A 21,678-nucleotide genomic window follows, 5' to 3' on the forward strand; every position below is an offset into this window, starting at 1 on the left:
TTTAGAGGAAGGTTTCTTATGCTCTTTTTAAAAATCACACAGAAAACTATACATCTAGGTCTTATTTCTAATGTGCTTCAATATCACCATCTGTAATTCCAAATCTGACATTTCCATTAAAGCTCTCAGTCTTATTATGTTCTCCTCACATGCCAGTGTTTGGCTTTTTTTTTCTTGGTTGCCAGAGACATAAGTGTGTTCCTGACTCTGCCCACTGCACTTGTTGCTGTGATACACTCTGAGGTGTATTTGACTGAGACGTTCTACAGTGTTTTCATTCATCTATTTCCAGAAGTGGGTAGGAACTATTACAAGTCCATGATATGGAAAAATATCTAATATCATAAATAATATATAAAGTCATTCAGAAATAATTTATTTTTACTACAAAATGTACCAATCAAGGTGTATGAAATATTTATTGCATTTAAAGCTTTTACATTTTTATTCTATGAACAGTATTGCTCATTCATTAATTTTTTGTAATTCCTTTTTCCTAACTATAATATCAGTGAGTGGGCGGCACGGTAGCACAGCAGGTAGTGTCGCAGTCACACAGCTCCAGGGACCTGGAGGTTGTGGGTTCGATTCCCCCTCCGGGTGACTGTCTGTTAGGAGTTGGTGTGTTCTCCCTGTGTCTACGTGGGTTTCCTCCGGGTGCTCCGGTTTCCTCCCACAGTCCAAAAACACACGTTAGTAGATGGATTGGCGACTCAAAAGTGTCCGTAGGTGTGAGTGTGTGAGTGAATGTGTGTGTGTGTCTGTGTTGCCCTGTGAAGGACTGGCGCCCCCTCCAGGGTGTAATCCACCTCTGGACCCACCGTGACCCTGAATCCACCTCTGGACCCACCGTGACCCTGAATTGGATAAGCGGTTACAGATAATGAATGAATTAATGAATATCAGTGAGTCCAGGGCTTACACAGGATCACTGGGTGCAAGGCAGGAACACATTCTGGATAAAGCAACAGTCTACTGTGGACAGTTTCCCACAGTCAGTGGACCTACCTATTTTTGGTTTATGTGAAGAAACCAGAGCATGCAGAAGAAACTCACACACACACACAGAAAAAAAAAAAAACCCTTGAGACCCAAGGTAACGATTATACGCAGGACACTGAGATACTGTAGTGGGGTAGTGACATTACATAGTGCCACTGTGCCAAGCTCATTTTCAGTTTTAAAATGGCTGACGTTTACTCCAACAATTGGATTTCAATGTATCAACTCTCAAATAACTACTCTGCACACTGCAATGGGACATTATTGAAAAATCAGTATTTAAACTTTGTAAAGGTGATGAGTCAAAATGCATTGTCATTTACTGCCCCTCAAGACCTTTAGGGATGGTCTTATTATTTATTACGCAAGATATATATATATATCTCAATCTAATAGCAAAGATAAAGCAGATTATATCATTAAAAGCCTGTTAATGAAAGACAAACAAGAAAGTGGATAAACAAAATATTACTAACATATAATTTCAGTTCACAGATACAGCAACTTTTATACTAGAAAATATATGTGAACTGCACCATTTTTATATGAACTGTTTGAGAAATATTCCTATGCACACCTCCATATAATATCTATGCATATAGCATGTATGCAGAAAATTAAGGTAATTCTGTTGATTTATATGCCCAAAATTTCCACATAATTTAGTGGTTAGCTTGTCAACATAGTGGGCTCCTGACTCCAGAGTGGGGCAGTGGTCAAAACGTGGGCCCTATCACCAAGCAGTCACCTATTGGATCCCTGGTGATATCTCAGCCATCCAAGACCAGAAGCCAAATAACGAACAATAAGTCTTGCTTTCTGGGTGTATAGAATGGTCCCATGCTCCATTCATCGTAATTTGCTCAGCACCACCAGGTTGTTATATTAATATCCTGTGCCTTACATAATGGCCACTTGTTCCTCTTGTCAGCCTGGATTGCTATATAATTACCAATCTGCTGAATTTTCCTCACATTCATTTCATAATGATGATTTTAGGATAAAGTGTGAGAGAATTGAAAAAGAAATGATTGAAATGATTCATGATGATGAAACTAGTGGTAAAATAGTTGTCCTAAATAGTTTTGTTGAACCGCAGTATCTAGGGTCTCTATGGGGTGGAGTTTAATGTGTCTGAGCTGCAATTGGGGAGACGGTGTTGTGCTCCTATTGGCTGAACTGGTTTCCCCGGGCTCATGCGCGCCTTTTCCTGTGGGCGTTACTAGAATAACCGTCTCAAAACTTCAGAGAGAAAAGAATTAATTCCTCTCACAATTCAGCACCCGGTTCATTATAAAATAACCACTGTTAATTTACATTCATCACATAAATGAATTTAAGTTTATATTTTTTTCATATATATATTTTTTGTCTAAATAGACGATGTTTTTAAAGACACAGGTGTAATACAGTGATTTCATTGGGTATAATATTTGAAAGTCTCGTTCTGATTGGCCACTGCGTGTTAGGAACTTCATAAGGGAGGGCTTAGAATACTTCGCGGCCATGTACTGACAGTTATTCCAGAGCAATATTAACTGAACTTGGAAACGCGACACTGCTATTGTTTTCTTAAACAGTTTTCAGCTTGCGACAATTATATCCAGTCTCTATGAACTCGCTTCAGTCGGGAGATGGACGATGAAAGACAACGAAAACTAGAGGCTGCGAAAGCCAAGGTGGGCAGAAAACGCTAAGTCTTGATAGCTAGTTTCAGGTTAGCCGTGTTTGCTATCTGAGGATACGTCTCAATTGTCTCTGTGCTCTCTATATAGTGCACTAGATACGTGAAAATAGTATCGCTTTTCAGAACCAACACAGTTTCGGTAAAGTTAACTGCAGTTTACTCGAGCTATGACTTAATTCAGCAGCTGCTATCTTCCATGAACTTTGAAGTCCATTGTTTAATATCTTACAAAGTGCACTATTTAGGGAGTACGGAGCCATTTGGGACGCGTCCGAGTTTTACGAGGCTGAAGTTGGCTTGTTTGAATTTTTCGTTCCACCTTAAATAGTGCAGCAGTTGTAACTGCAGCAATATTTAAGGTGGGACGGAAAATTTGAATCGATTTAATGTTAAGGAGCTAACTTTTTTCATTGTGCTGCTCCCAACGGCCTGTAATGTCGTATTTAATGCTAGCATAAGCCACATCTGGGTATCAGTGTTAGTTAAGTTTTTGCATACTTCTGAAACATGTAGCTTGTTGGCTAACGTTAGAACCAGGGCTGGGCTTAATATATGAAGTCATACTTGCTTGTGTTTCATTTTGGGGCATATTATAAAAATTAAACAAAGTAATCGGTTATTCAATTTATTTGTGATAAATCAGATTCAGTAGCATGGTGACTAGAAGTAGAGCCTGCTACATAGTTTACTTTCTAGGATGTTACATTGCATTTGAGAAACTGAGGTGAAAAAAATGTTGTACCTATTTAAATACGTAAGTTGTGGACATTTGTAAAGTTTAACACTGTGCTATCATCATGAGCCTCGATTTAAAAAAATAAAAAACTCAAGCAAAACATTTTTTCTAGTTAATCAAATGGCAATAATTGTTTTAGACGTGTTGACTCCTGGCTACTAGCATCACTATTTAAGATATACTTGTATAAGAAAAAGAGTTAGTAAATTTCTCTGTAATTATACATTTCACATCAAAGTGATCATTATCACATTTTCACATCATTATTAAAAAAAAGGGGGATCGCTTCCCTGGTTACAATTTTATAATGATTCAAGGTTTTATTTGTCTCACATAAATTTGTAACAACTACAGATACACAGTAAAATGAAAGTGACTGATGCTGTCTCAAGTTTTTTTTTGAAATATTACACTGAAGGGAAAAGTTTATGACGCTAATATCTTACCTGTAACCAAGAGTCGGCATAAAGATTTGTACTTTTGAATATTTAGTGTTTGTTATACGCTGATGGTGTGTTTGAGGTTCACTGAGCTGCAAGCTAGAGTTAATTTGCTTACAAATGTATTTTGTTACAGCTATTCTTGTGGGTTCAGTGTAATAAACCAGAAGAAAGCACATACCTGTCTGTCATGCAAAGTTGTTTATACATGGAATGGTGTTAGTGTCTCTTTACTAAGGTGAGAGTTTGCAAGAAGTGATTTTTCAGTGTTCAGTGCGTTCTTTTCAAAGAACATTATAAATCTTGACGTAGAAATATATACATATCAATCTTTCACTACCCTCACTCTAGAAAATAAAAGGGGGGGAAAAAAACTACAAAATTAACCTATAGTTGAGGTCATGAGACAATAATGCATTAAATTACAGGAGATCTACCCCTTCAGCCAACAGCAATTAATTCTCTAGTCACAAAGAAGTTATAATAGGCGTTAATCTTGAATAATTTTTGAATGATGCCACATACTGGGCAGCCAATCAGTGCAGACCTTTTTCACATGTCAATCTTAACAGCACAGTGCAAAAACAGCTTTATATTTATTCTATGGGATAAAGAGTGATGGAAAATCATTGCAGAAATACCAATCTACAACCCTGCAGCTGCCACTAATAACTCTAATTATCAGGACATTTGACTTATTGATTACCATGGGTATGTAAAACTAATTTCAATAATATAGGAAAGTGTTTATAAAATAAATTACAACTTCTATTTTTAAGAATAGGCCAATTTCTAACCATGAAAGCTGCATAGTTTTGTAGCTAATATAGAAAGCATGCATATTGACACTTTATCCTACAGACAAATGACTAATATTACAATATTTCTCATAGTACTTTTTTGCTTTTCAGAAAGTAACAATAAACAATATAGTTCTTTTAATTTTACTACAAACCCATGTCTTTTGTGCACTTTAATGTTAAATAATACATTTTTGCAGTCCTGTAGATGACACTCATAGCCACGAGATCTTTTTTTTTTAACATTGAGGCAGTTAATTGAGCATCAATATGCACAGTAATTCATGGAAATGTAATTCAAGGTAGTGGTTAGCTTCTGCATACACTAGTTGGATGTTGCTGAAGGCTTTTGCAGTGTTCAGTTCCCTGAATTTAATTTTAATTACAATGTCTGGAGAGAAGCACTGATATCTTGTGACTGGTTTAGCTGCTTTTGGTGGTTTGTTTTGGGCTCCAGCTGTAGATCTGTATGATATGACATGACAGTGGGTGTGGGATAAACGGACTATGCCCATATTTGCTGAAAGGAGGGCACATGTAATCTAGCGGAACTGCCTGCTCTTGTGGGCTAATTCCTGCCTTTTTCTGGCAGAAATCTGGGTCAGCAGTGCAAGACAACCTGGGGGCAGTTCTGGGCGGTAACACTGTTTGACCATGCTTTTGGTGGGCTTGTGGACATGAGTGATTTTTGCATGATTTGTTCCAACCTACATTTCCTCTTTTTACACTTCCAGCATATTTTATGAGTCCTGGGACCAAGCAAAGAGTTCTAGTTAGCTATCCTGGAATTGGGTGGATTTGATTGACGGCTGGAATGATGCTGAATGACTGGTGCTGTTATTGAGCGACTCTATGGGTGCATGGGCGTGCCATGATGTAAACAGAGTCAGGGATGCGCACCATCTACGGGGGCCTCTTTCGGATGTGCTATAATCTGGAGTAAGCTGCTTAAGGAAGCTGTGGGGAGATGGCTTGTAGAATTGAGCGTTCAGATGGATTCCAGTGAAATATGAGGACATTTCCATGATTTCACGAAGGGCTTGCTCTTGTGAGAAACTGGAGGTGACACTTTTCTCCCTATAACAGTTATGCAGACTTGGAGGAGCAGAAGATTGCCGCTGAGCTCAATCTGGATGCTGGATGTAGTTTGCGTTTGTTAAAGGACTACCAGCTTTTCTGAGATGAGGCCATCTTGTACAGCTGTGTTTTTTTTTTTTTTTTCTTGTCATTTTGTGCTTCTGGCAACATGGTGTTTTCTTTTAGAAATGTTTGGAAGGCATGCATAGGCTTCGATGTGTATGCTTGCAGGCAGCGTCGACTGCATTTTTGTTGACATGGCTGACCTGTGACTTTAAGGCAGCATGTTAATTGTGTATTCTTGCTACTTCATCTTAACGTACCTCTCCTTCTACCTGTCCCTCAACCTGTGGCGCAGTTTGCACTCTTTAAACAGCGGAAGGCGAAAAGCGACAGTGCGAATGCGCAGAAAAAGACGCCGAAGAGGAAGGGCCAGACTCTCCAGACGAATGACAATTCAGCGCAAGAGCGCTGCCTAGAGGAGCCTCGAACTGAACACACCCATGGACAGGACGACAAAGAGGATTCAGAGGTTTGATTCCATATAAGCCTTTCTTCAGATATCTGATCTATTGAAAGTGAGCGTTTACAATGGTCTTAGTAAAAAGCCTGTTAAACATTAGTGATTTAATGTCGGAACAGGCATTACTCTGCCATGGATGAGAAATAAAGAGCAAATGAACACTAATACTTTTTGTTAATTGTTCATTCTGACTGTATGCACATTCTTGAATAAAAAAATAATCTCCAGTTTTGCACCATTTGGCAAAACTTCACCCATGCTTCCTCAAAAAATCATTACAAATGAATTCACTGAACGTGTGATAATTGTCACTAATCTGCTCCAACTCTGAATTTAATATGATATTGTCTAGAATTGAACATTTCATAAATAAGTCTTTAAAAAAAATGCTCATGAATAGTTAATTTGGGGGTGGTGTCACATGCTCTTACATTTACATTCTGCAGGCTGGGAATGTCTAAATGTTTGATTTAGTGGTGTATTATATAGTTTTAGAAGATTATATATCATTATTTATAAGTTGCTATAACAAAAATGTATCACTGAGTGATCCTTACTTGTCTGTTGTGTAGCTGTTTTTTTTTTTTTTTTGTTGTTTTTATATATATATAATTATACAGCTACAGAAAGCAGTAGCTGATAAAGCTTTTGGAAACATGCTGGGGTATTATGGGAAATGTAGTGCTTGTAGACAACTTGTGTAGTTTTGTGTCCTTCTCCTTGATCTTCAGAGATAAAACTGACTTTTTATTGCCATGGTTTTAGTGGGGCACGTCGTTTTACTGGGGCACATGCAAATGAGTCTGGTGACACCCTTGATTCACTTACAGGCGGACATTAGTGTGTATATAATGAAATTTGTGAACATTTTGGGTGATGTTATTACCACAAGAACCTGCAAGTTGAGCAGCACTACATGATTATGGTTTTATCAATAAGAGGATTCTGATTATTGTGGTTAAATTCATATAAAGCACGTATACAGGGTGTTTTTTGTTAATTTTATACTTGGTCTATTTATTCTTTCTGCACTATGTGTTTATAATATAAGGTTAGATGGGTCAGCAAATGTAAAGCAGCTTGGGGATGTACTGTCATAGCAGTGCCACAAGGGTAAACATGCATGTATTTGTGACTAACCCTGCAGGAGTCATTGCAGCATGATGGCATCACTGGCGATCTAGAAGCCTGTCAGTATAAAAGGGAGACAGATGAAGCAGATGCACAAGAATGGAAGTGCCTTCCTGAAGATACGGTGCCAACAGAGCAGCCTCCTGAGACAGAGGACCTTCTGGGAGAAATCATAGTTACGCATACTAGCAAAGAACAGTTAAAGGTAGACAATATATTAAACATGTTTCAATAATAAAAATTATATATTAAATTATTTTTTGCAGATATACAAAATGCCAGACTCCACAAAAAGCACATGTGATTCTCTTATCTAGGTTAAATGTATTTGCTCAAATGAACTAATTTGTCTTCATGCTATATGCACAACAGAAGATCCAGCGCAGCCATCTGTACGTTTCTGTTCGTAATTAGTTGGATTTCTTTTTGCTTCATTCCCCTTAGTTTTTGCACCATTTTTATTCCCCCATTTGAAGGATTGGTTTACACCTTAATGAAGGTTTTGTCATTTGACCCCTTTATACGTGAGAAATGGTTCTGGAACAAAACGAGGACAGACAAATCATGCTAGTGTGTTAACAGCTATATTAATGTAGAGCATTTATTCCTTTCAGGACAAAAAGTCAGGGTAGTCTCAAATAACTTTTATAATGAAGATCATGTTATAAGGCATTGGTGATTTTAAAAACATATGCTTATTCTGTGCCAGAAGTGTATGAGTCTGACGTGGTTTTTCTGTTTTGCAGCAGCTGCAGGCTGCAGTGGAGAAGCGAAATGAGATCATCTCACAGCTTAGTATTAACCTGCAGGCAGCCCTAATGAGCAGAGACCAGGTGCAGCTGGAGGCCCAGCAGCTAACTGGTCAAATAAAGGAGCTGCAGCAGCAGCTACAACAGGTAGGATTCTTAAACCACCCCATGGGCCACTGAAATCATGGCATTAGGTATTCTGCGTCTGAGCTTATTTTCTCTATGAAACAAATTAACGTTCTTTTTAATTGGCCAGTTTAATACACAAACTGGCTATAATCCTTTTGCAATTTGCCATTGTTAAGGAACAAAAGTGGCTACACTTACATCTAGAGTAGCAACAGTTTGAGTAGCTGGTGTTTTCTGTAATGATCCTTAAATGTAGTCATATTTTCAAGTGATACTACTTCTTCATTATGAAAAAATTCATGACGCATCCTGATTTTATCAGCGATCCTGTACTAAATCTATTTTAGACTTGCTGCCACCAGGTTTGAATTTGAGGGCAGTAGTGTCAGACAGATTGTGTATTTGACTCGTGATAATCTTTCTTTCTCGTTTTCTTTCTTTCAGGCTAAAGAATACCTGCGTAGTAAAAGCATGGCATTGGTGGATCTGTCCCATGCCCAGCAAAACCAGTGGCAGCTACAGATGGAGGACTCTCAGAAGGTAGTATCGCCAACTATGTGCCCCCCTGCTGTCTTTTGGACAGTGTTTCTACTTACAAAGTTTACTTGGAAGGACCTGTGTCAAATGACAAAAAGTAGTTTTATGTGAATATATAAACAAGCTTGGCCTTCCAGGTGATACATGAAAACAAGCATTAATGGGTTTTGTATTAGATTGGTTTGTGATGTCACAGCGTTGATCACTCTTACTTATAGTACCAGTCAAATATTTGGACACACCCACTCAGGGAGGGTTTCTTTTGTTTTGGGCCATTTTCTACATATTGTGAATGTACAGTACCAGCCAAAATTTTGGACACAATCTCATTCAATAGCTTTTTTTTTTTTTTCCCCTTCTCTCTGTTGTAAATTAATATGGAAGACAAACAAGTGTTAAACAACACAGCTTTGCTCACTCAGCATTCGCTCAGTCAGCTTCCTGAGATTGTCACCTGGAATGGTTTTCAGTGAACAGCTGTGGCCTTGTCAAGAGTTTATTTGTAGAACTGCTTACCGCTTTAATGTGTTTGAGACCATAACTTGGGTTGTGCAGAGGTAGAGGCTGGTAGACAGTTCTGTACAGTGAATAGCTCTATTCCACAAATGAATGTGTCCAAACTTTCGACTGGTACTGTATGACAACACATCTTGCTTTCTCATGTGTCATCAAAGATCCAGTAAAGACTATACCTGCTTTAAAACAAACAGAATTTACCCCATGCTCAGTAATCTTAATACCTACATAAAATTTGTGATCAACTAGCATAACAAGTTCACATTGCTGTTGTAGGTACATGGGGGTAATACAAGCAAATTATCAGTCATCAAATCTAACATTTAATATCTTTATTTTAGAGCATTGAATAAGGGTCTTCTGTCTGCTTTGTAGGCAAACGTAGATCAACAGTTCCTTTTGGCTGAAAAGGACACAGAGATCACATCTCTGCAACAGAAGCTCCAGGTCATGGACGATTCTCTCAGTCAGCTCCAAAGTGCCTTCACATTGAACCACGTAGAGCAGGCCAGAATGAGCTTGCTCCATAACAGTGAACAAATGAGGACTGGTGAGAACCCAGACAGCAGAGTCAACTCTGACACTGATGCTATGCTTCAGAAGCTAAGAACTGAACTGGATAAAGAGCGTCAGAACACTAAGCAGGCACAAGAGCATGCTGAGAGCCTGCAGAAGGCATTGGATAATCTAGAAAGCAAGAGGCTTGAGATGGAAGCTGAGTTAACATCAGTGCAGGCAAGGCTTCGGGAAGCAGAAGCACAAGCCCAGGAGGCACATCAATACAAGGGAGAGAAAGAAGAGCTCAACAAGGACTTGACTCATTTGAATGGGCTAGTCCAGCAGCTTCAGAGCAGGCTTCAAGAAGAAGAAGAAAATGGTGAACGCCTGCGATCTAAACAAGAAGCTGAAATTGCTAACTATGAACTGCAGCTCCAAACCCTGGAAGAAGAGCGGGGGATGAACATGGCCCAGTTAGTTGAAGCCCACAATGCTGCACTGAAGCGCCTGCAGGAGGAACATACAGAAGAAGTCAGGCACATAAAGGAGTTGCTTGAAAGAGCCCAACAGCTAAACACTCTCACTCAACATGGAGTCTCTGAGGAACTTGGGGCAAGCTTGAACTGGGTGAAAGCCTCCAAAGAGCAGCAAAACCATGAGACGGCCACTGAACATGCTACTAAAACGGTGCCTAGTTTGGATGCCTCTATCACAGAAGACCAGAATGACTTGATGGAGAGATACTTAGCAATGGCTGTTCAGCATGAAAGCTCCTGGGTGGAGCATAGCCTCATGGAGAACTCTGAAGCTTCCAAGTTTGAGTTGGAGAGTGAGGTTGTGTTTGAGTCAAGCTTTTCTGAACATGTTCTTAATCACACTGCCCAAGAAACATCTGTACAGCCAGACCAGACAGATGGAGAGCCACCTGATCTAGGTGGGATGTCTTTCACAGAAGCTCAGTGGCAGAGCTTTAATTCGTCCTCAAAGGGTCTGAACGAAAGTGTGAATGGTATGGATTTGGGCAAGGAACTTCTGATCCAGCAGTGCAGAGATTTAACTGATCAGTTGGAGGAAAAAGAGCGACAGCTAGAAATCCTTCAAGAGGAGGTCCACCACTCGGCCGAGGAGTTGGAAGAGGCACGAGAGCGATGGAGCAAAGCTTCACAAGAGCTTGAGGAAGCAAAGTGGGAACTGGAGACGGAGCGAGAGAAAAGAATCCACTGTGAAGAAATCATGAGTCAGAAAACCCATGAGCAGGACAACCTGAGGAACAAACTCAGTTCCCTGCAGACCCAGCAAAACAAAGAACAGGAAACAAGCTTTACTGAGAACCCCAGTCTTTTATCTACCGAGGAACTTTTGAATGAACTGAGGGAGGAAAAGTTGAAGTTGGTGCTGCAGCTCAAACAGCAAGAGCAGCTGGTCAGTGATATTCAACAGCAAAAGATGGCAGGTGACTCTGTGAGCAGTGAGGTACAGGCTCTCTTTGGCCAGCAGCTCTCTTCCCTTCAAGCCCAAAGAGACCAGCTTATGGCTCAGCTGGAGAACCAAAGAGAAAAGAATCAAGCTGCTTCTATACTGCTAGGCCAAAAAACTCTTGAGGTGGACTCTGCCAACAGTAAAATCCAGCAACTCCAAGAGGAGGTAGAGGACAGGATGCAGAATTTACAAAAACTGGAGAAGGATAAATCTGACCTGGAAGCTAAGTTAATGTGCCTTAAACAGAACTTGACTAATATGGAGGAGGCCTTGAATCAGGGCGCAGCGGAGAAGGCCGCCCTAGAGAAACGTCTGCAGGCCTTAGAGGAGCAGACGAAGAGCATGGAAAACGTTTTGGAATCTGAACTCAAAAACTTCGAGGTTTGGATGTTTTTCTTCTGTCATAATCAAGATTTTTTTTTTTTTAATACTGACCATAAACAAGTAGAGTTCCATCTTTGATCTTGGTCATTTCCTGACCATTGTTTGTGATTCTTTCCTTCAGGTCCAACTTAAAGCAAAGGATCTGGACCTTAACCACATAAAAGAAGCAAAAGAGAAGGCAGAGGAAGAGCTCATGGAGAAAGAGAGCACTTTCCAGAAAGAGCTGACTGAGCTCCGACAGTCTTTAGACAAGTGCCTACGAGATCAGGAGGAGGAGAAAAACAAACTGGAAGACAACCATCAGAAGGAGGTAACTATGAATTGCAAGTAATTGCTTTTTATAACGTTTTACGTATAGCTGAAACTATTTTCTCTATTCCAGATACAAGACTGGAATCTACGCTTGGAGAAGGAACTCTCCACGTTACAGGCAAACATGGAAGAAGAACAGAAGAAACAGATCAGCCTTATTAAACAAGTATGAGGCTTTATCCTTTGTGGCAAGAAAGATATTACATAAATAAAACACATTATCTAGCCAAAGAGAGATACATTTAACAGTGAGTTTTTAAATATTTTTTTTTGTGCCTCTTAAAAAGTAATTACAAACTAAGGCCTATTATGTTTTTAAATAATTTGTAATTTATTGAAATGTATTGCTCTGTAATAATAGAATGTACCAGCCCTGTGGAAAGTCTGAATATTTTTCCAAATTGTGGTACGTTCTGCCTCTGTAGCTCCCCTCTTTTTCAACTCTGGGACAATGACACTTCATTACAACCCCCTTGTGAAGCTCACCTGTGTCACACTCAAAAATATGAGAAGCATGCATGCTAAAAGCAAAGGAGTATTTTCACCCAAAATGCCCCTCCCATTTTGAAATGTTATTCAGAGTTGAACTAGGGGTGGAGGTAGCAGAAACCAGTGGGGTGCAGTTACCCTTTTTAATCCAGGTTCTGCCCTGTACCCATGTAGGTACATGAACGAGAACATCAGAGAGGGCTGTCTCAGCAGGCAGCTCAGCAGAGAGAGGAACTGGACCAGTTGAAGACTGAGCTATTGGAGGAGCTGAGAGAGAGCATGGAGGCTGCACATCAAGCAGAACTGCTGCAACTAAAGGTAAAAAAATTAAAAACAACACCACAACAGCTGTTTTCTCATCGCTTGCTTGGAATGCCAGTTTTTGAGTTAATGTTTTGTGATAGTATGAAATAGCAACATATGTTCATTCAATGTATTCAGACACAGCAGGCTCTGGAGCTGGAGGCTCTTCGTCTGAGTCTGACTAACCTGCACACAGCTCAGCTAGAGCTCACCCAGGCAAACCTGCAGAAGGAGAAGGAGGCAGCACTGAGCGAGTTGCAGGCCAACCTGAGGGAGAAGTGGTCTCAGGAGAGTGCCATGCTCCAGGCAAGGCAGCAGTTTGAGCTGGAAAGGCTCCGTGAACAGAGCCACGAGCAAGATGCACAAGCACAGCTCCGGCACCAGCAGGAGATCAGTAAGTCCATTTATATAATATGCTGATATGGGCTCATCTGCATCGAAAATATAGCTGTTTTGGAACCAGAAACCCAGTGTTGTCTCTAAACTTCAAAAGAAAGTTGATGCATAATATGATAAGATGTACTGCTTGATCCTGACACCTTGTTATAGGAAGTTTTCACAAGGTTTGGCACCAAAAGTTTTCAAAATATGCTAAATATGCATTCTACATTTATAAAACGTTTTTAGTCATTGTAGAACAAAACGAAAACGTTGTAGAACAAAAGTAGTTAAAGAAAAATATTTAAAAGACTTCTAAAAACCAACCTTTGCATTGAGTGGATAGACAACGTTTTTTACAACTGTTTGTTTTTGAAACAGTGGCATAACACGTAGTGGTGCTGTCACACAGCTCCAGGGTCCTGGGGTTGTTGGTTCCTTCTCCACCTTGGATCACTGTCCTTGAGGAGTTGGGTTTGTTCTCCTTGTGCCTGTGTTGCGTTCGTTCCCTTTTCTTCCTAAAGTTCAGAATCACATCTTAAGTCGATTAACTACGCAACTAGTGTTTGTGTGATGGACGGGTAAACTGTTCGGGGTGTTTCACTCAGTGACTCCAGGTAGGCTCTGGACCAGCTGCAACACTGAACAGGATGAATGGTTTATAGATAAATGAAATGAATGAATGAAAATGGTTACATTTTAATTGCTGACATTGAGCTCCTGCTTTAAAGTTAATTCTCAAAATCCACACTTATACCCCTTGAAAAAGAGGATGGTTTACATTCATTTTGAAGCTCAAGCTGCTATTTATAATATCTCTGAATATGTATTTTTAAAGTGGTATTTTCCTCTGATGACCTATAGGTGGCCTAAAGCATGACTGGGAAAAGCGTATATCTGACGAACGGACTTTAGTAGAGCAAGAGCAGGCCAGTAAACTAGAGGTATGTTGTCACCCTCTGTATTTGGATTTTATTTTTATTTTTCTTTCATGTACATATTTATTTATAATATGGGGATTTTGTTTTTGTCTCTGTGCAGGATATAAAGAAGCAGTGGTTGCAGGAGGCAGAGAGTGAGCAATTGGAACTCCAGAAACGTTTACAGGAGACCCAGCAGAGTCTGAGTGAGACCCAAGCAGCCCTCACCAAAGCTGAAGCAAGTTTGACTGAAATGCAGGATAGACTGGAGGAGCTTCAACACTCTAAAGAGAAGGAGATCAAGCGTTTTGAGTCAGAGCTGAACCAAGCATGGGCTGACCGAGACTCTGCTGCACGTGAGTGTCCATCAGATGGTGACAATGTTCAGCATTGTGTATTCTTATGGAAATGTTCAGATAGCCCCTGGTCAAATTATTGTTTTAGAGAAAAGACCCATTGGCTCAGTAGCCAAAATGGCCAGTACAAAATGATATACTTGTCTACCCCTGTCTTCAGGTGCTGTTGAAGAACTGGTTGTTAGTCATAAGGTGGTGCTAGAGGAGCAGAAATCTCATGTCCGAACTCTAGAAGAAAAAGAGAAACAGCTACAGCATGAGGTACTTGACCATAACATACACTCAGCCTTGTTAAAGGAAAATTGAAACTTTTATTGTACCATGAACATGAGCTGTATTTTATGTGAATATATAAATTATTCTGGTGCACATCTGTAGACATGAGGTAGACAATTCAAGGGATAAACAAATGTTTCAGGTGGATCGTCTGCATGCCGAACAGGATGCACTGAAGTCCAGCTCTAAGCAGGAGATCTCCAATCTGTGGAATCAGCTGGAGAGCATGAGGACCAGCAGGCAGGAACTAGGAGGTACAAGTACCATAAACCCTATTTAAGAACAGTGCCTTGCATTTGGGGTGTTTCATGTGATGTAAAGTATCACGATTGTTTTCTGAGGATATACAGTATATAGAGTTTAAAAAAAACCCTAGTTTGGCTTCATAAGAAGGGGGGAAAAAAACTCCAAACTAAGCACAAATGATAAATTGTCTGTTACACCTAGTGAAACCATATTTCCAAGATGTATGACATGTAAACAGTTTTTTAGTTATCAGGACAGTACACACCCCTACCTTAACTGAAAGCTAAAATGTATCTATATTCCCATGTCTCAGAACTGAAGGAGCAGTTGTTGGCACGCTCTTCACGAGTCGATGACATTGAGAAGTTAAAGCAGGAGTTTGAACAGCAGCGTCGTGATCTGAAGGAGCAGAATGAAACCGAGCTGGAGAACCTGCGCACTTACTTTGAGCAGCGTTTGCACTCCAGTGAAGAGTGTCACAGAGAGGAGATTACTCTGCTGCAGCTACGTCTTGCAGAGGGAGCCCTAGACGAGTCTCTCCTGAAGACTGGGCAAACAAGGTGGTATATACCTGTCATATAGAGCTGCTTGAAATTGGCAAATGAGGTGGGTAAGAGTACCCACCATCTACATTTGTGGTCTTTTGACCTTCTGCCCTCCCCAGAAATTGCATATTTGGTCAAACTGCTATAAAGTGCTTTTTCTGAAAGGATCCCCCAGTTGCCAATCTGAGTCTAAAATTTGTATGTATTTCTCTACACATCATAATTGTTGAATAAATATATTCCTTCCCCTCCCTCAGTTTTGTCTCTGAAAGTCAGGCTGAGGAGGAGAGTTCTGATGCACTTGCTGAGATAACAGAACAACTGGAGAAACATAAGGTAGTTCTCTTTTGATGCGCTGAGTTGTATTTTGCAGCCTCCTTCAAATTCTGGCAGTGGCCTGAGTGTTATATTGGTTGCATATGTTGTCTTTTGTAAATCAGAAAAAAGTGATGGAAACTTATCATGTAACACAAGTCGTTGCTAGGGTATTATCTAAGCCCCTTGTGTTCTCATGTGTGACAGATCGAGCTGGACTTGTTGCGTTTGCAGTTGGAGGAGAAACATAGACAGGACCTGGAGCAGATGCGGTGTAGCATGGCTCTGACCTACAGAGAGGAGCTGCTGCAGGCCCGAACTGAGCTCACTGACCGATACTACAGCGACATCGAGCAGCTCAATACCAAACATGCACTAGAGATCGAACAGCTGCGTGCTAAACTCTCAGACAACCATATCAAAGGTGAGATGTGCTACAACTTCCTACAGGGGGCACTGTGTAAAAATATGTACAGCTATCATCATGTAAAAATACACTGCCACGTTCAGTCCTAACAAGGTAGGTGTGTTTTATACACAGGCATTGCATAGCTATCTGCCACCTTGATTTCAGAATTTTTCTATTGCACGTTTTATACATGAGCATATGGAAGTATTAGGAAGCAGAAATGCAAGTGTTAAAGGATTTGTATTGTTCCAAGAAATAAAGGCTCACTGCATTACATTTTTTACCTTTTCTTGGGATATTAATTTTGAAGATGCTTGTTTGTTTTATTACTTTAAATTATTTTTGGACAATGAAGAGTTTCTTAAATTTGTATAAATATATTTCGTGGCAATAATTGAAAATTTATCATAATAGCAGTAAAATATTTTCATTTGTGGTCTTTTGCATTTTTTTTTAATTTTATTTTATTTGCCTCAACCAACATATTGTCTTTTACAGAGATAACAAAGTTGAGACTGCAGTCGGCAGCAGAGGTGGCACGTCAGGTAGAGGCTGAGCTGGAGAAAAGGACTAGAGTTCAGACCCAGGAGCACCAGGACAGACTGGCTGTGCTGGCCTCAGAGACTGAACATATTCTCGGCCTGGAGAAGCAGCTGGCCCAGCTAACACTTCAGCACACCCAGGAGCTGCAGAGAGCAACCGAGCTGCACACAGATGAGCTGAGAGAGCTAGAGGACAGAGTGAGTTTAAAGTTGTGACTGATTAAAAGCTCAGTGGGATTTGCATGAAGGGCAGAGGTTGAGTATGACTAGTGGTTTTCTCAAGGACTTTTTCTTTTTAATAGTTTGAGGTTAAGAAGTGTCTATTATTGAGCTCTTCAAATATTTGTTCCCCTGCTTTTCAAGGCTTCTTTGTTACTAAGCAGTCCACATTTTTGTTCTATTAGCTACAGAAAGATTTTGCAGAAGAACTGCGTGCACGTCTTGAGGTAGCACAGCAGGAGGAAAGGAGCCGTATGAATGAGGTACTTTCCCACCAAAGCAATGGAGAAAAGAACGAACTGCGAAAGCAGCTCCAAACCCAGGCTGATGAGTGTCTGGCTTCCCTGAGAGAAGAGCTCCAGCAGGCTGCAAAAGAAGAGAGAAGAGAGCTTGAACAAAAGCTTGCTCAGGCTCATGAGCTCCTTGCTGTGGAAAGAGGGAAGCTCCAGGTCATTCAGGCTAGTCTGGATAATGAGGAAAGCCCTCAAGTTGTGGCCGTGAAACAGAAGCTCCAAGTTCAGTATGACGGTGAGCTTCAAACAGCTAAGAGCACCATGGCAGCTGAGGTAAAGGAGCTGAATGTTCTGCTGCAGGAACAGACTGAGACTAGGCTAAAAGAGGCCATCTGCAGGTAAGAGATTTATTTGGACCATACAGCTGAAACCTCAGAATAAAGAATTAGTTATTTAGTTGTGAAACATGAGAGTACACTGTGCACGTTTGGCTGTCGCCTCTCACCAGTGTGTTTGTGGGTTGAATGTTGATTGTAAAGCATCCTTGGGTTTCTAGACAGGCGCTATATAAGTATAACGTTAAATAAATATAAAATAAAACATTTAAAGTAATGGTGGTTCTTGCAGACATCAAGAAGAACTGAAGCAACTGGAAGAGAAACTCATCCAGCAGAGAATGGCTGATCTAAGAGAGCAAAAGCAAAATCACCAACAGGAGCTGGAGACCTTGAAAGCTTTGTTGGAGCAGCATGTCACACAACTGCAGCATTCAGAGAAAGAGTGTCAGGAACTTAAATTGCAACACCAGGAGGAGCTCAGTTCACTCTCAACCAATCACAAAGCAGCCCTGGACTCTTTGGAAGCAGAGCTGTCTGAGAAGCACAAGGCAGAGCTTGATAAACTGCAGGCAGTCCTGGAGGAAACCAATCTGGCACAGCTTGAAGCCCAGGAGGCGGAGCTTACGGCCCGCCACAAGCAGGAAATGGAGGAGTTAGAAAGCAGGATGTTGTCTAATATGGACACTCTGGAGAGTACGTACCTGAAGGAGATCCAGGCAGCACGGGAAGAGAAGAAGGAGGCACTACAAAAGCTCAGAACTTCTCTGGAAGAACAGCATGCCAAAGAGATGGAGAGAATTAAACAGGAGGGGCTGTCAGCAAGGGAAAAGCTGAGGAAGGAGCTGGATCAGGTCCACATAGACAAGTACAGCACCATGGCAACTGAACTCAGCCAAAGCCATCAGGTGAGCCGAGAGAAGGCAGGTGTTATACAGTACTCTCTCACAGGCAAATATTACCTGCAATCAATATTATACTTATGTAATGTTTAAAAGAACAATGTCTTCCATTTCTCATGGATAAATACATGGCTGTGAAAAACAGTCAGCAAATGTTTCTGTTCCAATTACTGCCATTGCCCCTTCGCTGTTTGAGAGCCTGCGTGGAAATGATCTATGATTACCCCCTCTTTCTCCCTTGATAATTGCTGCTGTGTTTTGTCAGTGAAGTGTTAACAGCTCTGTTAATGTGCATTGTGCATGTTCACGTTAAACAGGTCCTGGCTATGCATTTAGAGTAAGATGCTATTACATTGTAGTTACAACAAAACAATGGTTGCTCACTTGGGCACTTGACTGCTTCTGCATTTTGGCAAATGACCTTTATTCATAATATATTTATTTCTGTGGGAGTTGCCTTAGGTGGTTGTGACCTAAAATCTTTTATTAATTTAATTGTTCTTTTTGCTGGCTGCTCCGTGTTTAGGAGGAGTTGTCTGCAGCCCTCTCCGCCCAGAAAGCAGCTCTGGAGGCAGAACATTTCACTGTACTTGAAACCCTTCAGCTCCACGTTTTGGACCTGGAAAAGCAGCAAAGTGCTGCCCTGCAGGAGATCACAGGCCTGAGCACCATGGAGAAAGACCAAATAAAGCAACAGCTGGATGCACTGATTGCCCAGCATCAGCAACAACTACAGGTGCGTGAGAGCCAAGATTATAGGAGGCATATTTGTATCCATGGGTATAGAACTGATGTCACCAAAACAATATTCTGAATAAGATTGGGGGGGTGCATTATTTATGTCATGATAGCTACATATTTTATCTGTAGGGTACTAGTTTTTATTGGTTTGTGTGGTAGCACGGCAGCAGTGTTTATGGGCAGAAAATCATCTGAAACTGATGGTCTAAAACATTTTATTTTGCATGAGCTTTTGTATGGATGTAAGGCTGACAAACCTGAAGCTATCATGTTTCAGTCCAAACAGATAGTGCCAGAAGAGCTAGTATTGCTTGCAGCAGAACACAAGTTTATAAAACTATACAAATTATACAATCCAACTATAAACATTTGGAGGACCATATCTAAAGGGCTGTGAAAGATCTATAGTGTTTTTTGATAGACTTGTTTATTCACTCTTGCTGACTAACAAATAATACTGGAGGAATTCAAATTTTCATTTAAAGTTACACTGCAGAAAGTCCAACTTCTTTATATCACCACTTCTATCAACATCCTTCATTTGTTACATGAGTGAAGCAAATAAAAGCTCCTTGATTTGTGTACTGAAAACAGGAACTGAGGGGAGCATCTGCCAGGGAGATTGAGGCTCTGCGCAGGGAGCTAGAAGAAGAGGCTTCAAGGCAACGTCTTCATTTTCTGGAGGAGGCAGAGCTCCTGAAATGCCAGTCAGAGGAGCAGCTGCAAGGAAGGATTGCACAGATAAAGGTGGGAGATATTGTTTGGTTTTGTTTCAGTTGTGTCCATCCATCTTGCTTTTTAAGATTTAAGCGTAAAAGCAGTCTTTTATTTACACACTCGCCCTCAAGTCTATTAAGACTGTAAAGTGGTTATGTATGAATCCTACAGTCACAGATGTACTATATATAGTAGATTTACTTGGTGGTAAGCAGGGCAATGGGTGTAACATCTGGAGCAGGGGGTGGCCCACTTTAGGGATTGCACACATTGGGCTTAGCATGACCATAATCCCCAGTAGCAGCAGATCCAGTGATGAACGATTTAGACATTTTCCCTTCTGCCAGTGGTTATGATGGCTTCTGTCTTGTATAAGTGAGTTCAGAGAGGGGAGATGTGTGTAGTGTGGACAGATGAAGTAACACAAAGCCTTTCCAAGGGTAACATCCTGGTTGGCCTTCATCCAAAGCAGTAGAGCTTTACAGAGGGGTCAGTACTCTTTCGCTATCTTCTTAATAATCCTGCCTATGGGGAAAAGTGGTGGGCCACGTGAGTCATGGCTAAATAGGGATTTGTGTTTGACTGAACTGTAAGTTCAGGCATTGCATACTGTGAGCATCACTATTTAGAACAGGCTTGGTGATTTGTTATAGCAGTATAGCACATCTGGTGTTCTCTGAGCTTGATGTGTGCTTTAGAAGTGGTCATTCTGTGTGCCTCACTAATCTATGACCTGGCTGTGTTTTAGGAGGAGAATGAACAGGAGAAGGCTGCTGCTCTAAAAGAGCTGGAGAACAAGCTACAAGAGCAGCACCAACAAGACGAACTCTGCTACACTGACAAGATGAGCCAGCTCACTGCACAACTGCAGCAGCTTGATACAGTGGTGTCAAAGGTAAGACACGTTTTCTGGGTTTTCTTTTCAGACTTTTAAAGTCAACTGTACACTGTGGTAACAGCAGGCTTAATAGATTATTGCAGCTGCAATCTTGGCCAACATCTTGAGTTTGAAGTCAAAATATTCAACAAGAGTTTACAGGATCATAAAACATGTGCTACTTGTGTTATTCCAAGCTGTGGTATATTATAGCAGCGGTTAAAACCAGAATTTGACACTGCTCAGCAGTCTTCAATAACATCTGGCGAAGACACTTTGCCTCTCTCAGAAATGTAACTTGCTGTGTGTGTATATATTATTTTTCAATAATACTATAGTATTATTGAAGATTTTCTTAAATAACTTAACTATAATAACAGTTACATTTGCTTGAATATTTCCACCCATTCACATTTCTATCCCTGCTCAGTTTATATTCAAACCCAGATTTTCTTTCTCTCTCTCTCTCTCTCTCTCTCTCTCTCTCTCTCTCTCTCTCTGTGATTTGGAACTGAATCTCAATGTTAGCTACTTTGATCATAGCCTTTCTATGGCCTTGTCCTCATTATGTTCCTTTGATCTTGCCAATGCCATCTTTCAATGCCTAGACTGTGTCTTTGTGTGTGAGGTTTGTTCCTTTGCTTTACTGTGATGCAGAGTTCGTCAGATTAGTTGAAGGGGGTAATACTAGACATCCTCTTAAGCTCTCAGAGGGAACTGGTTGCTGTGGTTACTGTGTTGTGTGGTGGTTGCCATTTTTATCCCCCCCCCCCCCTCACCACTCTAACTCCCTCAGAGTTGTGTATTGTACTTTCTGCTTGCACAGGTTTTGCATTCCCCACTATTTTTCATAAGCTTCATTCAAGGCCGAACTA

The 21,678-nt window shown here is 40.7% G+C and overlaps 1 protein-coding gene across 6 annotated transcripts in view; it reads left to right on the forward strand.

Annotated features, from left to right (window-relative positions):
• Positions 1-2,480: 2,480 nt before the first annotated feature.
• pcnt (pericentrin) overlaps positions 2,481-21,678 on the forward strand; it is a 36,279-nt gene continuing 17,081 nt past the window's right edge. For all 6 annotated transcript variants that reach the window (XM_066662630.1, XM_066662635.1, XM_066662633.1 and 3 more), the window contains exons 1-23: positions 2,481-2,681; positions 6,101-6,274; positions 7,413-7,601; positions 8,143-8,292; positions 8,719-8,814; positions 9,703-11,685; positions 11,810-11,998; positions 12,071-12,166; positions 12,664-12,807; positions 12,931-13,186; positions 14,035-14,114; positions 14,212-14,446; positions 14,607-14,707; positions 14,865-14,976; positions 15,282-15,528; positions 15,771-15,849; positions 16,036-16,252; positions 16,736-16,977; positions 17,184-17,629; positions 17,859-18,474; positions 18,995-19,204; positions 19,804-19,956; positions 20,675-20,821. In XM_066662630.1, coding sequence (XP_066518727.1) covers positions 2,637-2,681; positions 6,101-6,274; positions 7,413-7,601; positions 8,143-8,292; positions 8,719-8,814; positions 9,703-11,685; positions 11,810-11,998; positions 12,071-12,166; positions 12,664-12,807; positions 12,931-13,186; positions 14,035-14,114; positions 14,212-14,446; positions 14,607-14,707; positions 14,865-14,976; positions 15,282-15,528; positions 15,771-15,849; positions 16,036-16,252; positions 16,736-16,977; positions 17,184-17,629; positions 17,859-18,474; positions 18,995-19,204; positions 19,804-19,956; positions 20,675-20,821 — 6,207 coding nt within the window. In that variant the 5' untranslated portion in view covers positions 2,481-2,636. The remainder of the gene's footprint in view (positions 2,682-6,100; positions 6,275-7,412; positions 7,602-8,142; positions 8,293-8,718; positions 8,815-9,702; positions 11,686-11,809; positions 11,999-12,070; positions 12,167-12,663; positions 12,808-12,930; positions 13,187-14,034; positions 14,115-14,211; positions 14,447-14,606; positions 14,708-14,864; positions 14,977-15,281; positions 15,529-15,770; positions 15,850-16,035; positions 16,253-16,735; positions 16,978-17,183; positions 17,630-17,858; positions 18,475-18,994; positions 19,205-19,803; positions 19,957-20,674; positions 20,822-21,678) is intronic.

This window comes from Hoplias malabaricus, chromosome 3 (assembly GCF_029633855.1).
Source record: "Hoplias malabaricus isolate fHopMal1 chromosome 3, fHopMal1.hap1, whole genome shotgun sequence".
Taxonomy (NCBI): domain Eukaryota; kingdom Metazoa; phylum Chordata; class Actinopteri; order Characiformes; family Erythrinidae; genus Hoplias; species Hoplias malabaricus.